At 38.1% G+C, this 18,854-nt stretch overlaps 1 protein-coding gene across 8 annotated transcripts in view; it reads right to left on the bottom strand.

Moving 5' to 3' along the window:
* Window positions 1-18,854, bottom strand: part of PTPN13 (protein tyrosine phosphatase non-receptor type 13) — a 131,847-nt gene that overhangs the window by 95,886 nt on the left and 17,107 nt on the right. For all 8 annotated transcript variants that reach the window (XM_074904942.1, XM_074904945.1, XM_074904943.1 and 5 more), the window contains one exon: window positions 8,583-8,702. In XM_074904942.1, the coding sequence (XP_074761043.1) occupies window positions 8,583-8,697 (115 nt within the window). In that variant the 5' untranslated portion in view covers window positions 8,698-8,702. The remainder of the gene's footprint in view (window positions 1-8,582; window positions 8,703-18,854) is intronic.

Raw genomic sequence — 18,854 nt, 5'->3', positions numbered from 1 at the left:
ACACACACAGGGGAAGGTGTTAAACCTCAAACTCTACCTTGAAAGTAAAAGTTAACTAAGACAGGAAAAAGAGACCATTTCTTTGAATCAAATTTTTTTTTCTACACCTCAAATGGTAAATCAGCTCAGTTTCACTGGAGGAGTCATAAGCTTTTATCTAAGTAAAAATAAAAGTTAACTTATTTTTCCATAGGCAAAGAGGCAGTTGCTCTGTTTTCTGCTACCTGATGTATCAAAGATCTGAGGAAATTGTTTGAAGCATTCTGAAGGATAAGTCTTTCTTTTCCCTCTACATAGTAAGCAGCAACAGCAGAACAATAATTTCCTCCTTCAGCTCCATCATAAACATTTTCCACTCTCCTATCAGCTCAGGATGTTCCTACAGTGCTGGTTCCTAGCCTGTTCAATTATCTTGTAATCTAGAATATTTCTAATCTTCTAGGAAATTTATTCAATTACTACTTGCAGGTATCAGATGTAAAAGGATCTACCAATTAAGTCCTTCAATTTCTTCAACTCCCCCTTCTTCCAAAAGCACCTAAGAAGTTACTTTTAGGCATTCTACATTCTGTGACATCAGCAAAACTGTATTAGTAACTTGGTAGTACAATTATCCAGAAAAACCTGGAGCTCAGAAAGTTTTCCCTTGTACCAATGTCTGCAAGAGGCATCATTCAGCAGACAATCCAATAATTCATTTTTCAGTCTAAGACTAACATACACATTTTTCTGAACATACCTGAAATCACTATGCAGAATTTTGTTTTAGAAAGGAAAAAAAAAAAACATCGAGGGCAGCAAACATTCTAGAAATAGAAAGATCCTACAGAGTCTACTTCCAAGTAGTTATTTCAAGTTGTTTAATCACCCCAAGAACCAAAAGGAGTTTGTTATAGTTTTTCTAAAAGATTTTAAAATGCTAGTGTATTTTGCTGAAAGCCAGTATAACAAGCTTAGGATTCACAGTTTAGAACTGGTTTCCCCCTGCTCTGCTTTTAATGACATACAAGAGAGGCTCAGTCTTCTTGCCTCAGGGGAGTGTCTTTCATTGCTCCAGCTTTCTCAACTGGATCCAAAAGAAATAAGTAATTGATGGATGGTATCTCTGATCATGTAGGCTAAACCAATTTAAGCTCTCACACAGAACTGCTGAGCTCCCCATGGAAACCAGAGATCTCTGTCACACACACAAAAAATGCCCCCAAACTCCCTAAAAATACCAACTGCAAAACCATACATGAGGGTATCTCATACACAGAAGACAAGATCTCACAGGGGTTTCCTATCCTAGTTCAGTAAGTAAAATCGCAAGGGACAAAGCAATATATGTTACTCGAACCTACCAATGTCAATATAAAATCCAAGCAATAACCAAAGAATTGCATGTGCTGAGCTTCTTGAGCAATACTGTATGAATTTGATCAAGATAAGAAATTCTAAATTTTGCACAGACATTAATTACCAATCCTTACACTGCAGTACACATTTTCCCTCTTCCTCACAGCAACCCAGCTGACCCCTAGCTACAAGAAGATTTAAGCCTGGAATTGCTCTCTTTAATGGCCATGACAAAGTATCTGCCGGATACAGTAGTAAAAATAATCAATCATGCCCAAGATCATGGTTTCATCACAGTGTGCAGCAAGACTTTTGGCATGAAGCAAACACCACTATCTCTACAGACACCTTCTCTTAGCATGGCCAACTTCAAAACCGGAGTTTAGAAACATATTGTGAAAAAGCCATAAAATATGTAAATTTAAAAATGACCCGAAGAAAACTCCAACAAGAACTTTAAACACCATGCATGGCGAAAATAGTGGAAATTTACTTCAAACTGAATTAAATACAATTTTAATTAAGAATGGGAATAACATTATCTGTTCCTCCCAGCCCCAAGAGATGACATTTTGCACTATATCTCTAACTCCATTTCCTCTGAAACAAAACAGATTAACTGCTTTTCATTGTTATGTCAGTAAGTTCAGATGCTAAACAAAAGAAATGTAAAGACAGACAGACCCTTCCTATTATACGTGCACAAGAAAATATGACATTATGTTTTCTAAAAAATGCAGAGGAAAAAGATCTTAGTTGGCCATCAACTTTCAAAAATAACCCTGCAGGTAACTACTGGATTTTTTATTAGTTCTGTGTATGTATGCCACTGATATAAAAAAATAAACATTTTCAAATATAAGAGTTCTTCTTTAAAGCCCCAACTCATGAACCTTAAGTAATGTCGAGGCTTTATCCTTAACATTTTGTATGACAAAGACTTTAAATACACATGAACTCTTCATATTCTGAAACATACTACAGAAACAAGAGCTAATGGGAGAGAAACACAATCTAGTTTCAAGAACAATTTTTTTAAAAAAATCAAACACAATTAACCTGAAGTCTTTGAAATATTAATTTAAACAAACTTTGGAGCATGCATTTGTCCCCTACAGATGTTGAGGCTAACTTCATTGATCCACGTAAAATACTTATATCAACAATCTTTATGATCTGAAGCCAAGTACAATGAATACGATTAACTAAGTTTAGAAAAAAGGCTGATTTTGCCAAGCTCATTTTGTTGACATTTTCTTAGCTTCCTTTTTTAGTAGCTTTTAACTAATATAGCAGATCATACTGCCTACATCACAACTTTGGGAATCTAATCTACTGTTACAAAGAATAAGAATAAAATAACTCATTCTCCATTTCCTTCCTTAAGGCATGCATTGCAAACCAAAATACCTGTCTCAGAGCTCCTACTATGCAGATTTAACCTAAGAACAATATTTTTAAGTAAACTCTACTCTTACCCTTTCATGTGTTTGTACCATGGGGAAAACAAAAGTAACAAAGATGCAATGCATCAAAAAGCCAGGAACCATAGGAAAACAACAGAAACTCGTTTCCAGTCATAATATACATCACCTTCTGTTTAGGCTTTGAGAAGAATTTACAAGAGCAGTAAGAGAAACATACTCCCCAAAATACAGGGGAAAATGACAAAAAGCAAAAAAAAAGAGATTCAAACCTCTCTTTCTAAAAGCAGTGGAATTCAGGATATGGCTACTGGTCAATTTGCTATCCAGTAGGCTTTCAACTGCTCTAGAGCTGCCAGCCTTCTGAGTTAACTCCAGAACTATGCAACTTGGTAAGAAAACACTTGTGAGAGCACAGTTTATCAAGCAGGGCCAAGACACAGATAAATAGTGTGGTCTTACTTAAAGTGAGAAAGTGAACTGGTTTTAAATGCAATAAAAGCTGAAGTAATCTTCAGCTACATAGCATTTGCCAAACAAATGAGAGACTTTTAAAACAGTCCTTCACCTCATTTAACAGGATACAAGCAGCCAAAGATGCAAAAACTCCACCACATTACAAGACAGTAACTTCAGGTGGAAATTTAAAATGGATCCATTTTACAATATTGATGGCAGGTAATTTTGAATTCCCAAACTACATAAACAGTTCAAGCTCTTTCAATTTTGTTTTTTCCTACTTCTCTCTTAGGCTGCAGTCATTAGCAAAAACTGTCAGAAGCGATGTACATTTCAGTTGTTTCAGGACACAAAAGAAATACCTTAAAAAAACCCACAGAACAACCAAAAAAACATACACAAGGTTTTCAATGCTCATCTCGCCTTTCTCTTTGCTTTCTCTACAGCTCACATTGAGACAAGTGAGATTTCTCCTAGCACAAAGGAACTTGAAGATTTTTATGCTTAGGCCAGGCTGGAGGCAAAGTACGCCTCTATAGACGGGCCAGGATTATGCCAGCCCAAGGGACCACTTACACCACAAGTCCTGTACTCCTTTGAGGTGGCGCAGCACATCGCTGCGTGCTTCGTGCACAGGGGTAGCAGCGCTGCAGCGCTTCTGCTCCCTCAGGCACAAAGGGATGGGACTGAGCAGAGAGCTCTGGTGTGATACCCAGCTGCTTGGAAACCAACAGCACAGGGACAAACACTGAGAAGCTAACTGAAACTTCCTCCTTCCTGAGAGTACTGGACAAAGAAACAGGGTAAACAACTAGCTTCTGAGATGTTCCTGAGATGCTACTGGGCAGCGTAACACCACAATACACTTTACTGTTAACTTGACCACCTCCAGCAGAGTTCTGGAAAGAGCACAAGTAGTAACCAAGTCTCATTTGGTGCAAGGGAATTAACACCAAAGAAAAAAAAAAAAAAACAAACACCAAAATCCACAAAACCCTGATCTCTCTCCTTCTCAGCAACCCAAAAATCAAATGTTACCAGAATGAAAAAAAAAAAAAAAAGAAGAAAAATTCTCAACAGTTATTGGTAAAGAGAAAAAACAATTGTTTAATGTCTACCAGGAAGGAGTGGCTGGAAAATGAGAATTTCCCCTTCTTCCCCCGCACTGCATTTTCCCCTCATCAACCAAACAACAAACAAATCAATTTTCCCCTCCATCCCAACTAGGTCTATGACTACTTAGGACCCACCACTAGTTCCTATCAATGCATTTCACACTTTGCCTTCCTTCTTTTCATTATACTTACCCAAGCTAAGCAGATCTGTCAACAAGATTTACAGGTCCCCCAAAACCAGAATTATCCTTTTTCACATCCATTTCCAGGTGATAACACTTTTCTTTATGTAAATAATTTCCCATATTCAAATTTGCAAGACAGTCAATTTGTAAAGTCTCTCTTTCTTTGATCAAGCTGCCCTTCTATTATCAGACTCATTTTTTTCCCCTACTCTTCCCCCTCCTTTTAAATATGTCTTAAAACACAAGGTTCAACTATTTTCAGAATCCACAATACATGCTTTAGCATAGGAGTGGCCTAAGTGACATATGAAGTCTTTCGCACTTTCAAGTTTTGATAAATCTTTCCCAGTTAAACCTACCAAATTAGAGGGACGCCTGATTTATAATTCTCAGCAGCTGGGAGCACCGCATGCCTCTTATATGCTCACATTTGAGATACTTCACTTCAAAGACCTGTTTCTTTGACCTCATGGAGTACTGAGTACAAGATTCAGCATGCCTGAAACAGCTGATACACCCTCTCAACAACAAAATAGTTATTGCAGATAATTAAACAGATGTAAGAGAAGGGCAGGTCTGGTATCGGCCTTTTCAAATCTCCAGATTAATCTCAACGTCACTAGTACAACTGATGTCAGATCTGCAACTGAGTACTAGATTGTCTTTCTCCTCCATTTAACATCTTCTAATATTCTGACAAGACAGCTACCAGAGTTGATTTTCTAAATCAGTGATTAGCAACTGGGCATTTCAAACTAATCTTTCATTGCTTATAATGACTGAAATCAATTTGTAAACTATTTTTAAAGAGTTCGACACCTGCTAGAATTGTAAATACAGGCACAAATACATGCATGTTTCTCTATCAGTCACTGAATCAGACATAGTATGATAAGTGATTAACCATGTAAGACATTGACATTCATTCTGTGATTCTTTTATTGAATGTTTTGGTGGATAAGAAGATAGACTCACTAAAAGACATGCAGAACTTTTATAAATCAATAAGTCATCAAATCTTGTTTTGGGCATTTTTCCCTAATTTCCTAAAACTATTTTAAGTAACAAATTAACTGAAGAATATGGTTCTCAGTTGATAAAGTAAGAGCAAGGATTTTCAACTTTAAACAGACTACCAAAACTCTACCAGGATTAGATAAATAAATGGTGACTTGGGCTGGCAATTCCTTTAAGTGTGTGTGATTGCTGGGCTGGTGCAGGGAAGTTACCAACAGATAGCTATTTAAGAGTTGATGATTTTCATGGTCTTTTTATCCCCCTCATTTCAAAACAGTTGATCAATAGTCTGTGGAACTATATGCCTTATTTTATTTTTTTAAAGAAACTTATTATGGAAATCACTCAAAGCTTCGAATTTGTTACAGAACAACATGTTCAGGGACTCCAGAGTTTTATAAGGAGGAAGAAGAGAGCTCTGAGACTGGTCAGAGCTGAACATGCTGTGAACTTGCAGAAGCAAAAAAGCTTGCCTCATTGCCCCTTGCCCAGGAGCAATTGGTCAGTTCTGAAAAATTTTGGAAACTCACCCTCTGCCATAGAATAGCTCTTCCATGCTGTATGCTAGGTCTGAAATTTGATCAAGGAAAACAGGATTTCTCTAGGATCCCCCATTTGCTACAAGTCCTCCACAATTAAAGAACAATATTGAGTCAGAGAAGCCTACAGGAGCCTCTGCATTCTCTGTTCCTGCATCTCTGCAACACATCTTTACCATAAAAGGTTTCTAGATTGTTTCCTTAGTGAAGCCAAATCTTCAATAAAGACTGCCTGGTTATCCTAATCTTGCTGGGAGGAATTAGATTGCCTTTGTCAACCTTAGCTACATAGTAAAGGTCTTTCATTTGGGTGTCTCTTGAAGTGCATTTTACCACAGGGCTATACCCCAGGTTAATTAGTAGCAGACAACTGAGAATAGTTTGCTGAACTAGCAGAAAAACTCCTCAGTAAAACAGCTTCATCTCCAAGAAGAGACAGATTCTTCTGGCACTGATTTTATCTGAGTTTGTGTTTTGGTATTCTCTGACAGGAAGTAAGACCAGGAGCTTCTGTCACTTTAGCCAGACTTGGCTGGCAAACATTCCTTTACCTTAAAAGCACATACCAGAAGTCCTGGGGCAGATTTCTATTTTGTGCTCTCATATTTCCCTACTTGTCCCTCTGAAGGGGGGCTGACTGTGTTCTCATTCTGAACGCTTGCACGCAGCTTTCATAGTAATTACAGTAATTCCTTTCTGCACTACTCTCAGGCCAAGAAAGGGTAAAGCTCCTATGTTCAGTGCAGACTTCCGTCTTGAAAATAATTTAGACCTAGGATAATGTCTTAAATGATTTCACTCCTATATACTCATGCTACTGTGATCCTTCAGGTGGATTTCAAGATGAAGCTCAATGTGTTGATTCCCGTAAATTGTACAAGAGTACATCTCTAATCATTCAAGATCTCTTTTTAGCCAAGGTCTCACTTGGTCTCAACAACTTGCCCTCTTAAAAAAAAAAAAAAAAAAAAAAAAAAAAAAAAAAAAAAATCATTCCTGTGATTCTCTTTGAGAGACAACAAAAGAACAGAGCGTAAAGAAGATGCCAGCTTTCCCTTTCTTGCAATACGAGAAGCAGAGGGACAGGACAGCCGATCAAATTGCAATAATAAACTCAGCATTCCTAACAGGGAATGCTTCTTACAATGCATGGGCTGTGAGCTCACCAGTAAAGGGGAAAAAGGAAATTTGTATGGGACATCAAAACCACCCATAATTTGCCTACCAACGAATATTTTGGATAAGCTGATAATATTTCATATTTATAATGCTAAGGAAAGCTTGATCAGAAACCAAACACCGTATGGCAGTTTCTGTCTACATCTGCCTTCTTTGAAGTCTTTATGGAGTATCCAACAGAGACCACTTTCAGAGGTTGTGCAATGTACTAGACAGACCTAGTGTCTGACTTGACAGATTGTCTAAACCAAACCTTTAATAAAACCCAACTACCTTCCAAAACAACCTCAATATTGAATCTTGATAACATTTTATGTCAAATACATGAAAAGAATACAATAGATTTTCTCCTCATTAATGAAGACGTGCCCCTTGCATGGTAATATGGCAAAACAATGGCTATATTCAAAGTGTGAGATTTTTATTTTTCCTAAATAAAACTGAATAAACTGACATATGCATGCTTAGATATAAGGAGATGACCCCTATAAACTTGCTGAAATACTAAGATGCATCATGGAAACACATATTCTAAGGCCAGGTTAGAGGATACCAAAGCTCAATATATCAGTTAAACTTTTATTGCTATAAAAAACAAAAAAGGTGGTGGTGGGGAAGGGGCTTCAGGATTTGCAGATTTTGAAGAAAAGAAAGGAAAACGTAAGGAAGAGGAAAGGTTTCATACTTAGGCCTAGTGCTAAAACATTTAAATATTTTCAGTATTGCAGATGCTCAACTTGGAGCCTACTAAGTTGGGGGGAAGTGGGGGAGAAGAGATAATTCTACTCCTTTAAAGTATAACAAGCCACCACATTCCTCTCAGTAGCTATATACGTCTTGCTAATTGCATTCTGGGGAATGATACCTAACCCTCTGGTCAAGTTTTCAGTGGCTCACCTTTGCCTCACTTGAGGCTAAATCTCTTGAGAGCAGACTGGTCATGACCACACTGTACTGTAATCGTTTCTATGTTCCTTTCAGGACCAAAGTGCCACAACAGTCTCAGACTTATTTATCATTTTTTCTATGTTTCTATCTCATTTCAGTGAGTTTAAAATAACGCAAACATTCTGTGGTAGCTTCCTACTAAAGTAAAGTTGTCACCACATGAAATAATGCGCTGTGGGTCCTGACAGAACATGAAGTGACAGTTGAAACCATCCTTTGGGCTGGGGTGCAACTAGGCACTTTATCCCAAGATAACCTAGGAGCAAGTTATTATTTGGGTTTAGAGCCTAGGAAGAACAAGAGAGTTTAGTTATATGACGCGTGAACATAAGCAAGAGGTTTCCAGTTCTGCATATATCAGTCTTGAAAAATGCTTACCTTTCCTGAATAGTTCTTGAAGGCTCTCTGCACTTTGATTCAAAATAGCCCATATTTCCTCTTCTTGCAATGGTCCCCCCCGAACCTCCAGAGCCTCTGCCAGTGACACATGCATGTTACCTGGGAAATGAGACAGAATGATTTAAGAATACATAAGAATTGTTTTCTCCTTGCGTGTAGTACTTGAGCAGTAATAACTCACATTCAACTTTCAGTCAGAAAAATTGTCTAACATTAACAGAACCCATCAAATATAAATACTACAAAACATTCACCATGATGATAAAGAACTTTGAGCATCTGCTATTGTGAAGAAAAACTTGGGTTAAGACAACAATGACCCATATTAATATTGTAGGCTACTAAATCAATAAACTCAACAAGATGGCATTAGTCCATATGCTATGGGCAAGAGTTTGCTTTGTTTTAAAAAAAATTACAAAATTATTATTAGTTACAGGTTTATTAATGCAAATCAGCTATTAACATTATTTTGACAGGTTTAAGTCAGTCAAGCTGCTGTTAGGAATGGAATCTCTACTTCCGATGTTTTCACAGGGCTGTTTATATTACCTCATGACCAAATAAGTACTGCCTGCAAACACGCAAGCAAGCAAGCTAGCTGTGGAACTGATAGTCATCTCCTTTATTCAGCTTCTTCATACATTTAAGAAAACCGTTAGTGGTGCTCTACATATTACAAGCCCAGAAAACAAATAAAGACTTCCGTCCCAGCTAAAAGAATCAGGCCTCAATATTTTTTTCAAAGAGTTAAACCATTTTCACCATACCACAATATGGTATTCAGCTGTCCAAAACAAAAGCCATTTTGAAAACTGAAGAATGCATCCCTAAATATTCTGGCGAAGTCAAAGATTCACTATTTTGGTAAGCTCAGAAGCAAGTAAATCATGTATTTGCTTAACTACACCAGCTTTCTATGGACACTAAATGTTCTCAGATTGAGCGCTCACACCAACTTATACTTCTGATTGAGATGCAGCTACAGTCGCTTCTCTCTGCTTCTCTCCAAAGCCCAAAGAATAAAATCTTGAGGCAGTGAGCTGCAGTAAGAGCCTAAAATATAACATGAATCATCAGTGCTGAGTTTGTTAGGTCTCAAAGGTTCCAAAGTTGCTGCTGGAAATGGAAAAGACAGTTCCACAGGCAATGCATATGTCTCAAGGTTGGTAACCAATATCAACAGCTTCAGATGACCCAACGGTACTACTGAAGGTTCTTCCTTCTCCCTTCCAATCAACTAGCCAGAGCCTCCCCATCAGCATACACTTCTGGCTCAGATGTACACTCATGGATATTAATCTAACAATTTGCAAGAACAGGCTGATTAGCTATATTTAGTTTCCCAACTGTCTAGGCAGTTGCAGGCCTTCCATGTTTTTTACTTCCAGATAACCAGGCTCATATGGCAATATAAAAGGCTGAATACCCTGCAGTTTCTAGCTGTAAACATGGGTTTTGGCTGCATTTAATGACAAAGAGCTTATTTATCCTTACTTCACAGCTTGCCAGTTTTTAGTATTCAATTATTCTGCATATTTACTAAGTCAGATATATTTTCAAAAATTAATGTTCAAAAGTCATCAGTAAAAGATAATGGAAGGGAAAACAGATCAAGACCACGTTTAAAAAAAAGACGAAATCTGAATCCCCAAGTAGAAAAATTAATACACCATTCAAAATGGAAAGCTAGAGATCAATACAGACTTGCAATAAACAGGTGGACAGTCAGAGATGAACATGTTTCTATTGAGTATGAGATTCAAATACACCTGGCACAAAGAGTCTGGTCTATCATCCCTGCCAGGGAATTTTCTAATTTCATGGTACTGTCTCAAACTTCAGCATGTACATCTAGAATCAGAACTGGATTATTCTGATCAAAAGTTCTCATCTTCTCCTAGCAATTAAAAACATATGATCTGCAAATGAAAACTTTTTGTGCTAAATATTCTAAAGGAAGTACACTAAGCATAACATTAACAAAAATCCACCCAAAAATCCCTCTCTGCCACTCCCCTTTTCCCCATTCTGCAAAATCCCAATTCCTTCCCACTGCGATTACTATGGACTGTTCTGTACCAGATATAAGACGATTTTCTATTTAACATCACTACAGAGACCATAAGCATTGTCTGCTCAAACTCCCAAACAGCTACATCAACAGTAAAAGAATCTTACAGAAAACAATTTCTTGATCACAGCAAGAAGGCCACATAGGCCTCAGCTGTAGTAGTGTAAGCAAGAAGATCTGACTGTATATTGCAGATAGCAGTAGCCTAACAAATAAAAACAAACATCACAACACACCAAACCAAAGCATTTCAAACTGGTTTTAAAAGCCAAGCAGAATACAACAAAACATCAATCATTACAAACACAGCCACATACAAAATGGCACAAGTTAGGATTTGAGTGGGACTCTCATTGAAGCATATCTGTTTCAGTAACTATTCGGTAACTTTGTTCTGGTAATTTTCCTGTAACTTTTCTACCTCAAAACTATCTTGAAGCTGCTGTGCTTGTCTGTCACTGCAAATAGCAGGCTAACACATTGATTATGAAGATTTAAAGACACTTCCATGAAAAGGTTCTCTATCACCAGGAAACTGGGTGAAGCAAGTTGGAGTGAAGTGTTTGCAGGCAAATTCAGGGCCAGATTTCTCCATCTGTACAGTCCACCTGCTAGCAGCCAGGTACCATTTATTTATTCAACACGATGAAGGTGACAGTGAAAGTGCCTGGCTCAAAACATGCTTCTTCCTCACCAGTTTGTTTGTGACAGGTGTTTTGCACAAGGCAAAAAGAGGAATTTGTAGAAACGATAAAGTTTGCAATGCACAGTTCTTCTGAATTTGCTGTCTCCTTAGATTCTGGGAGCCTTCAATAGCATCTGGTCCTTTGTGAATACAGAAGCTGAAGCACTAAGTGCTCAATACATACAAAGCTTTAGGTTTTATGTAATGCCCGAACATTTTGATAAATTGCAATATATTGACAGTATCAAGTAATTTATGTAAGAGAAAAAACTATATAAAGCTTTTGTAGAATATCATATCAAAACTAAGAGACTGCTCATCTTCACATCTCAGCCCTCCAACTGCAGTTATGTCCATGGCTATATAGGCATATAATGTATGCTTTCCAATTAAAATAAATTGCCATTTAAAAATGTGTGTTTAAACTCCTGTGGCTAAGAAGACAGAGAAGGGAAACTGGGAGATAGCAACAGGGGACAACGGACCAAGAACAGCAACCTCTTAAAATCCAGGAAAGAGAAGTTATCTCTGTTAAGAGCAAACTTTTACCTGATTTCAACTGAGCAAAGAGGGACTAATTCAAGGAGAGAGAGTGAGTGAATCTCAAGAAAGCTGAATAGCATTGGCCTAAAAATGACAGAATGCAAAACTGCAAGCAAAATGAAAATTTTTCTTTTGTACTGAATGTACAAACTAGTCTGCTTCAAACTTCCAAAGATGCTCCTCACAGTCCCTGTGTTTTTCAGGGCATCAGGTTGCCTGGCAAAGCAATCTAGATGCCCTGGCAGAGTTCTCAATGGACTCTTAGTTAGGTTCCTGTCAGGCCACTTTATTGCAGTGAGCCCTCTCCCTGTCTCCATTTAAGGTAAGCAAGATCCATTGCGCCGGCATCCTGTGCCCTGTTCCTTTCATTCCTTGTAACAAAAATGGAGAGATAAAAGAACATTGCAAGGTGTACCTTCTATGGATGAGTTCACCTCCTTTTTTTCTTTGGGACAACATTATGGTGGCATTTTAATATGAAGTCACACTGACACTTCAATGGAGGTGGGATTGGGAGTATAACAAAGCACATCCTCTCCCTGTACCTTGATTCACCAGGTGAGAAGTCCAGGTGGAGTCATGATCAGGAGGCACGTCAAAGGGCTAAGTGGTATGAACTCAGCATGAACTGTGAAAGCGTGGATTCCCCATACACCCAAAACCCACACAAGATCATAACCACAGAACATCCAAAAAGGGACATCCACATAGCAGAGGGCACAGCACAATGTAGGAAGACAGCAGACAAAATAAAATAACACTAGAGAAGCACAGACATGAACATGACTTTCAGGTTGCTTGCTCTGGGACAGAATTTACTCCTAGACCATACAGGAATACAAATTCCACAGGAAAGGCATTGCGTCATGTGGAGGCAGCTCTTTTTTGCTCCAGGACAAGAGAGTAAATTCAGGTGTAAATCATTTGTATCGAACAATCCCTGAGTGCAATTTCTCACCCTCCACGCCATTCAGCCCTAAGCCATACAGGCAGCACAGTTCCAAGAGAGAATGCTGCTGAAGCCAAAGGCCTCTCCCATATCTCAAACACTTCCTTCAAAAAGCCTGTTTACCTCATGAGGACCAACTGCCAGCTCCTCCCTCTAAGGCAGACAGCTTACACTCTCCTTGGTGAGCAGGACAGGTAGCTCTGTCTCTTCCCTGTTAGAGCAAGCTCAGTAACCTCCTCGCCCCTACACTCCACAGTCTCAACAACCCATGTTAAAAGCACACCTATGGAACATCCAGGCAGTACCAATATGGTGCTTGAGGCAGCCTGACACTTTCTCCATGCAAGGGAAAAGAGAAAGCACAACAGAAGCAGCCTCTCACACTAAACAATACTGTCAAAATTACTATTTGTAAGGTATATACTTTTTTCTTCAAATTGCAAAGTTTTCAAAATACTTCACTTTTTAATTATTTATGCATGCTGCACAGAAGTTAAATGCTCAAAATTATCATCTCCCCCACCAGCTTTTTTCCTTAAGCATTTCAAATTTGAAATGGAAGGTCTCCAATAGCAACCAAGAACTAGAAAAAGGTTAATGGCCTACTCTTTGCAGATTTTACTGAACTCTTGCCAGCTGAAATATTAAGAAGCTATTGCTATAACTGAGTTTAATAAAGACTATAATATCAGTAATTTTGTCAAAAATTCCTAAAACCAGACTAAAAATCAAAAGACTAAACTGCTCCCACATAACTGTTGTTTGATAACTTTGTGGTTTGGTTCTAGTAACATATATCCCTTGCTCTTTCCTTACCTTCTGCATTAGCATTCTTCCCCATGGGGTTTGGTTTCCGAACCAAAACTTTTAAGTCAAAAGCTTTCACATCATTTAAGATGTCTGCAGTACCTCATACCTATTTGATACCTCATCCAAATGCACTGCCAAGAAACACGGAGAGCAGCTGCTTTAGTCAACACACTCTGTAAGTTTTCTCAGATGTGCTAGAAGCAATGAAAAAAATGCTAGAATATACAAATATTGTTAGTTTCTAGATAATCACATAAAATACTCTGGTATTTGTTTTTATCCTTTGACAAAATTTAAAACACAGAAAAGAGAAAGCAAGAAGGCTCTATGTACACACAAAGTATTTTCTGTGGTAATAAAACCCACCTTATTTGTCCCATATAAAACACTGCTAGCTGACTATATGTCCTGAATATGAGCATTATTGCCCCTCTGCTCTCCAGGTACACTTGGGCAAAAAGTGGCAATTTCTGAGGAGCATTTTTTTCTTAGTGGATAAACAAAGAGCCCTTTCTCAATCTCTCCTCTGTAGATACAAATGCTTGAAAGCAGGAGGCACACTTAACAAGACAATTCTGTCCAGAAAAACCTCTTAAAATTCATCTTTCTAAAGCCATGATTAGCTGCCTAAAAATAAAACACTGACACTTTCATTCAGCACTCACCTAGCGTGAAGTGCTGTCTAAAAGTACTCAATATGCACAAATCCCAGCGAAACCAAACTGGAGCTACACCTGAACAGTTTTGAAAGTCTGGCCTCTCCCATTTCAGAACCTAAGCATCTGGAGTCATTACCATGCCCTGTAATTTCAGAATGCTGGCATCTGTCCTATTTATTTACATTGACCCACATCTTACACCCCTGAAGAAGACCTGGAATGCCTTTATCAAACCAAATAATACTGTTGCTGAAACTGTGCTTAAGCGTGGAACCCTGAAGCCAAGTTAGAAAGCTTGTGCATCAGTAGTATTTGAAACCCCATTTTCAAATATGCACATACTTAGATGTATGCATATAAAAGGTTGTTTCCTATAGCTGCAGGTCCAATTTGCATAGACTGTCCACAAAATAAGGCATTATTTGCAAATATTCAAATCAAGTACACAATCAAGGCAAATATACAAGCTAATCAAGTCAACCATGTTTAAAGAATTATTTTTTTTTTTTAAGAATCCTGCTCTCAAGGTAATTACTGCACATTATTCTCATTTATTGTCTTGAAGAATAAGGAAACAAACCCTTGTGCCACAACCACTTTTTTCACTTCTCCTATAGATACAAAGAGGGGACAAAAAGTACCCACAAGATACAAATCCTATCTCCCCCCTTTTTTTAAGTCTCTAAATAGCTGCCAGAAATCCCGTGAAACTTTTTGCAAACAAATATATTTCCGTGGTGCTTTTTGTTCAGCTACCTGATAATAAAATTATCTAACTATAAGCACTATCCCTTCCTCCTTCATTTTGAAGAGGTCCACAGAGATTAGTATTAACACCCAAGAACTCCCTCCCCTCACTTGTGGAAGAAGAGATTAGATTCTTCCACTCACATTTTTCCTTCCATGTTCTCCTCTTTCTCTCTCCTGTAGGCATCAGAATGAAATGTCAGCAAAACAGTCCCATGCTCCTGAGCCAATCCCCAAACTAAGACTTCTTCAAAATTGCATCTCCCCTTCAAACTGATAGCTTGCTGCTTGAGCTCAAACCTCCTAAGTAAAGAAACAGAAACTAGCTCAAATTCGTGATAAAACACAAAGAACATGAGAGCACTTCCAGAAGAACTATAGGGCACTGTTGGCCTTTGAGCATGCAGTGACACTCTCACACTCACTGTAACAGATGACATTTCTCCTTCCAAAGCCTTACATCAGTCTTGTATTCCTATGTCTGGAAGACAGAGGAATGTAATATACTGAGAATCTTGGCTCACACCTCCAAAGCAAAGAGTGTTTATTTTACTCGAGAAGTGCTTGCTTTCTTTCCTGGAAGGTGGAAAGAAATCAGCTTTTGGCATTGAACTGAACTCACAATGGAAGATTAGCAAAGGTTATTGCTGACTCCCTCCTTTGCTTTTCTGTCTCTCTATCACCAAGAACCAGATAAACTTGTTTATCTGAGGCTTTGTGTAAGGCAAACTAGTAAATCCAGTCCAAAATGTATACAATAATCATGAAAGTCATGTTTTCTAGGCAACTGTAGAATGCTCTTTCATACATCAGGGTAGCTGATGTTTCACATCTGATATTAAAATTATATTCAGAAGAGTATATAATTATCACTACAAAGTAAGCTTAATCCACATAAATAAGGGCATGACTCTTGTATCCCTCTCTTAGTTTGTCAGTGTAAGATCCTTGGGCAACTCCCTTATTTTGCTGTTGATCTGCTCCACCTCGGAGAGGCACGTCTCCTTGGTGCATTTCTCATACCTGCAACTTTCATTTTAATTGCTAAGTAGGAACAGAGGACCTGTGACTAAGACAAGCTTTACAAATGGAAAAGCAGAAATTTCAGGACTGCAGAACAGCTTGGCAATAGTAACACTTTTCAAATAGCAGATCAGCCTTTATTCACACATAACAGATGAAATTCTTCTAATGACATGAAATAATCACAAGGAAAACACATCTTACTATTGACAACATAACTTCATGACGTAGTGATAAACTATCATAACTTCACTTACAACAGACAAATTCTAGACTCTGCAGCAGTCTTGATGAAGACACCTTCCTCTGTATCCTTCCATACAGCTTTTTTTCAGTGCACAGTGACAGTAATGCTCTTTATGAAGTACACTGAAGTGCATAACTGTAGCTAGGTCTATGTGGGTGACATGAACTGTCATGACAGCAAGGACAAACTACGCTGAGAGAAACTAAGAATGGCACTTCCAGCTTTAGTCCAGCAGTTATTCCATTGTTGCATGCAAGAGCTATGCATTCCTCTCATACTATGAAAAGGTCATGACTGAAGTCTGTCCTTATTCACTTGCAGCTCTTAGCACAGCTGAAGAGGGAATGAAAGTTATTGTTAGAGGAGCAGAAATAGTAGCACACATATGATTCAAGGAGTCACTAGGAAGCATTATTCTAAGTCAGTAAGTACTACTTCCCGCCATCTGTGGCATTTTAAAGGTATCTAGTATCAAAAAGACAATGACGCTCTGATGAGCAAGTCAAGTAAGTAGTGTCAACTACAGAGTAATTACTTTTTCATATCACTACAAGAATGATTGTCTTTATAATCAGTCCCCAATGTTTGAGAAGAATAATGATCAAATATTTAACACCAAGACATAAATTGCCACAGGCTAGAAACTCAGTGAATCTACAAGTAAATTTTGCCGACTTAACCAGTGAAAATTAAGCCAGTATCAACAGATAACTTCCCTAACTAATAAACTTACTCTAGAGTGGGTTTTTACAAGCTTAGCTTAAGGTCTCTCCTGTGGTAATGAAGTGATATGAATTTACTACATTAGATAAATTCTCTAGTACTGAAGCATTCATATTCTGTTAGATATCAATCCTTCCAGTCTCAGTAACATGGAATGGTACCTTGCTTCATAAATGCCTTTTCTCAGTATAACAGCCCCTTTCAGCAACATAATAACCAGCATAAATGAAGGCAGCATAACTGGATCAGCAAGAAACTAAGCATGACATGCCAAGAGAGTCCAAGAGTCCTCACATTTCTTAGATGCAGCATTAGAAAGAGAAAGTCAACTTCAGGAAGCTTTAGAGCTTAGTTTTGCTTCTTACTCCGAAACTTGATGACTCAGATAAGTGTGGAAGTATCATGATGTTAATGTGCTAAAATATTTGGAAAAAAGATTTTTTAATACCCACCAACCTTAGTAATAAAGTGTTAGGATTGTAGCATATTTGTAAGTCACTGTTAAAGTCAACATACCCTTAGCAATTATAAAGACTGACCCCACAGTACATTATTTCAAAACCAGATTTTAACCCTATATATTCACATCCAATCGTTCAACAGATGGCTTTTGCTGTTGCCGTGGTAGATGAACTGTGGGATTCACTTTGTTTTTTAGATTTCTTCCCTCTGTGAGAGAAGGGTAGATGAGAGGAAAAAAAATAAACATCTTTGTCAGCCTCCTATGTTTGGCTGCCAGACATTTTGGGAAAAGAAATTAGAAGAAGAGATACTTTACTATGGCACCTAAACAGTTTCTCCATAGTTAGAACAATCTAATGTGAGAAATCTACCGGCTTCAGAAACAATTCTGTTGTAGTTTTAGTTTGAAAGCAGCACCCTTGCATAGTCACAACAAGAAAGGAATCTGCTAGCACAGGGCGTAACTTCTGTACTCAACTACAATAAACCTCTAGTATCCAGAGGACAGTTCATACTAATATCTACTTTGTATGTCCTGTCTGGTAAGGAAACGCTATCCAATAAAAGAACAATTGACCGCTACACAAACCCAATACACCGAGTAACAGAACAAGTTTGAAAATTACATCTATCTGCATCTGATTCTTCCAGCACTGCTTTACTGTAGGCATATACAGGTAAAGAAATTACCCTACTATAACACAGGATTTTTTGGTTTAAGTGCACATTTAGCTCAATATCAGAGCTAAACTCCCACATGGATCATCTCACCTACCAGTATTTCTACTAAACTGCACGTATGTATTTTTTCTTGCTATGAAAATGAATAAAAATCCCAACCAACTTAAAAGTTACCACTTAACAAGTGTTCTCCCTAATCAATTGCTACAAATAGTCCAATGGCTTTCTTACCCAATGCTCTAAGTTGACCTTCATCCTCACTCACATTTTTTCTGCTTATGACTTCTTGGTGAAAAAAGCTGATGAGGGTCCAAACAGTCACTGACGGAGATGGACCATCTCCCAAATAATAAAACTCTCTTCAGTCATGACCCTGAATGATGTTTTAGTTCTAGTACCCATCAAGAACAATTCTGAAGCAGGCCAGCAGCTGAGAGAAGTGATTATGTTCTCAGACTTTAACATGCCTGAGGGCACTATCCATCTGAAAGGTCTATCCTGCACCATTTCTTTGATGCTCAAAACGGTAATATTCCCAACTCCTTGGAAACATAGACTTCTTTAAGCAACTGCATGTGCTCTACAACACAGGCAACACTACAGAATCCCAGGACTTGCAGCAGAAAAAAAATAAGTGTGCTGCCTGCC

This window comes from Athene noctua, chromosome 4, assembly GCF_965140245.1.
Source record: "Athene noctua chromosome 4, bAthNoc1.hap1.1, whole genome shotgun sequence".
NCBI lineage: Eukaryota > Metazoa > Chordata > Aves > Strigiformes > Strigidae > Athene > Athene noctua.
Note: the sequence above shows the minus strand (reverse complement) of the source record. Positions and strands in the feature narration are given on the sequence as shown.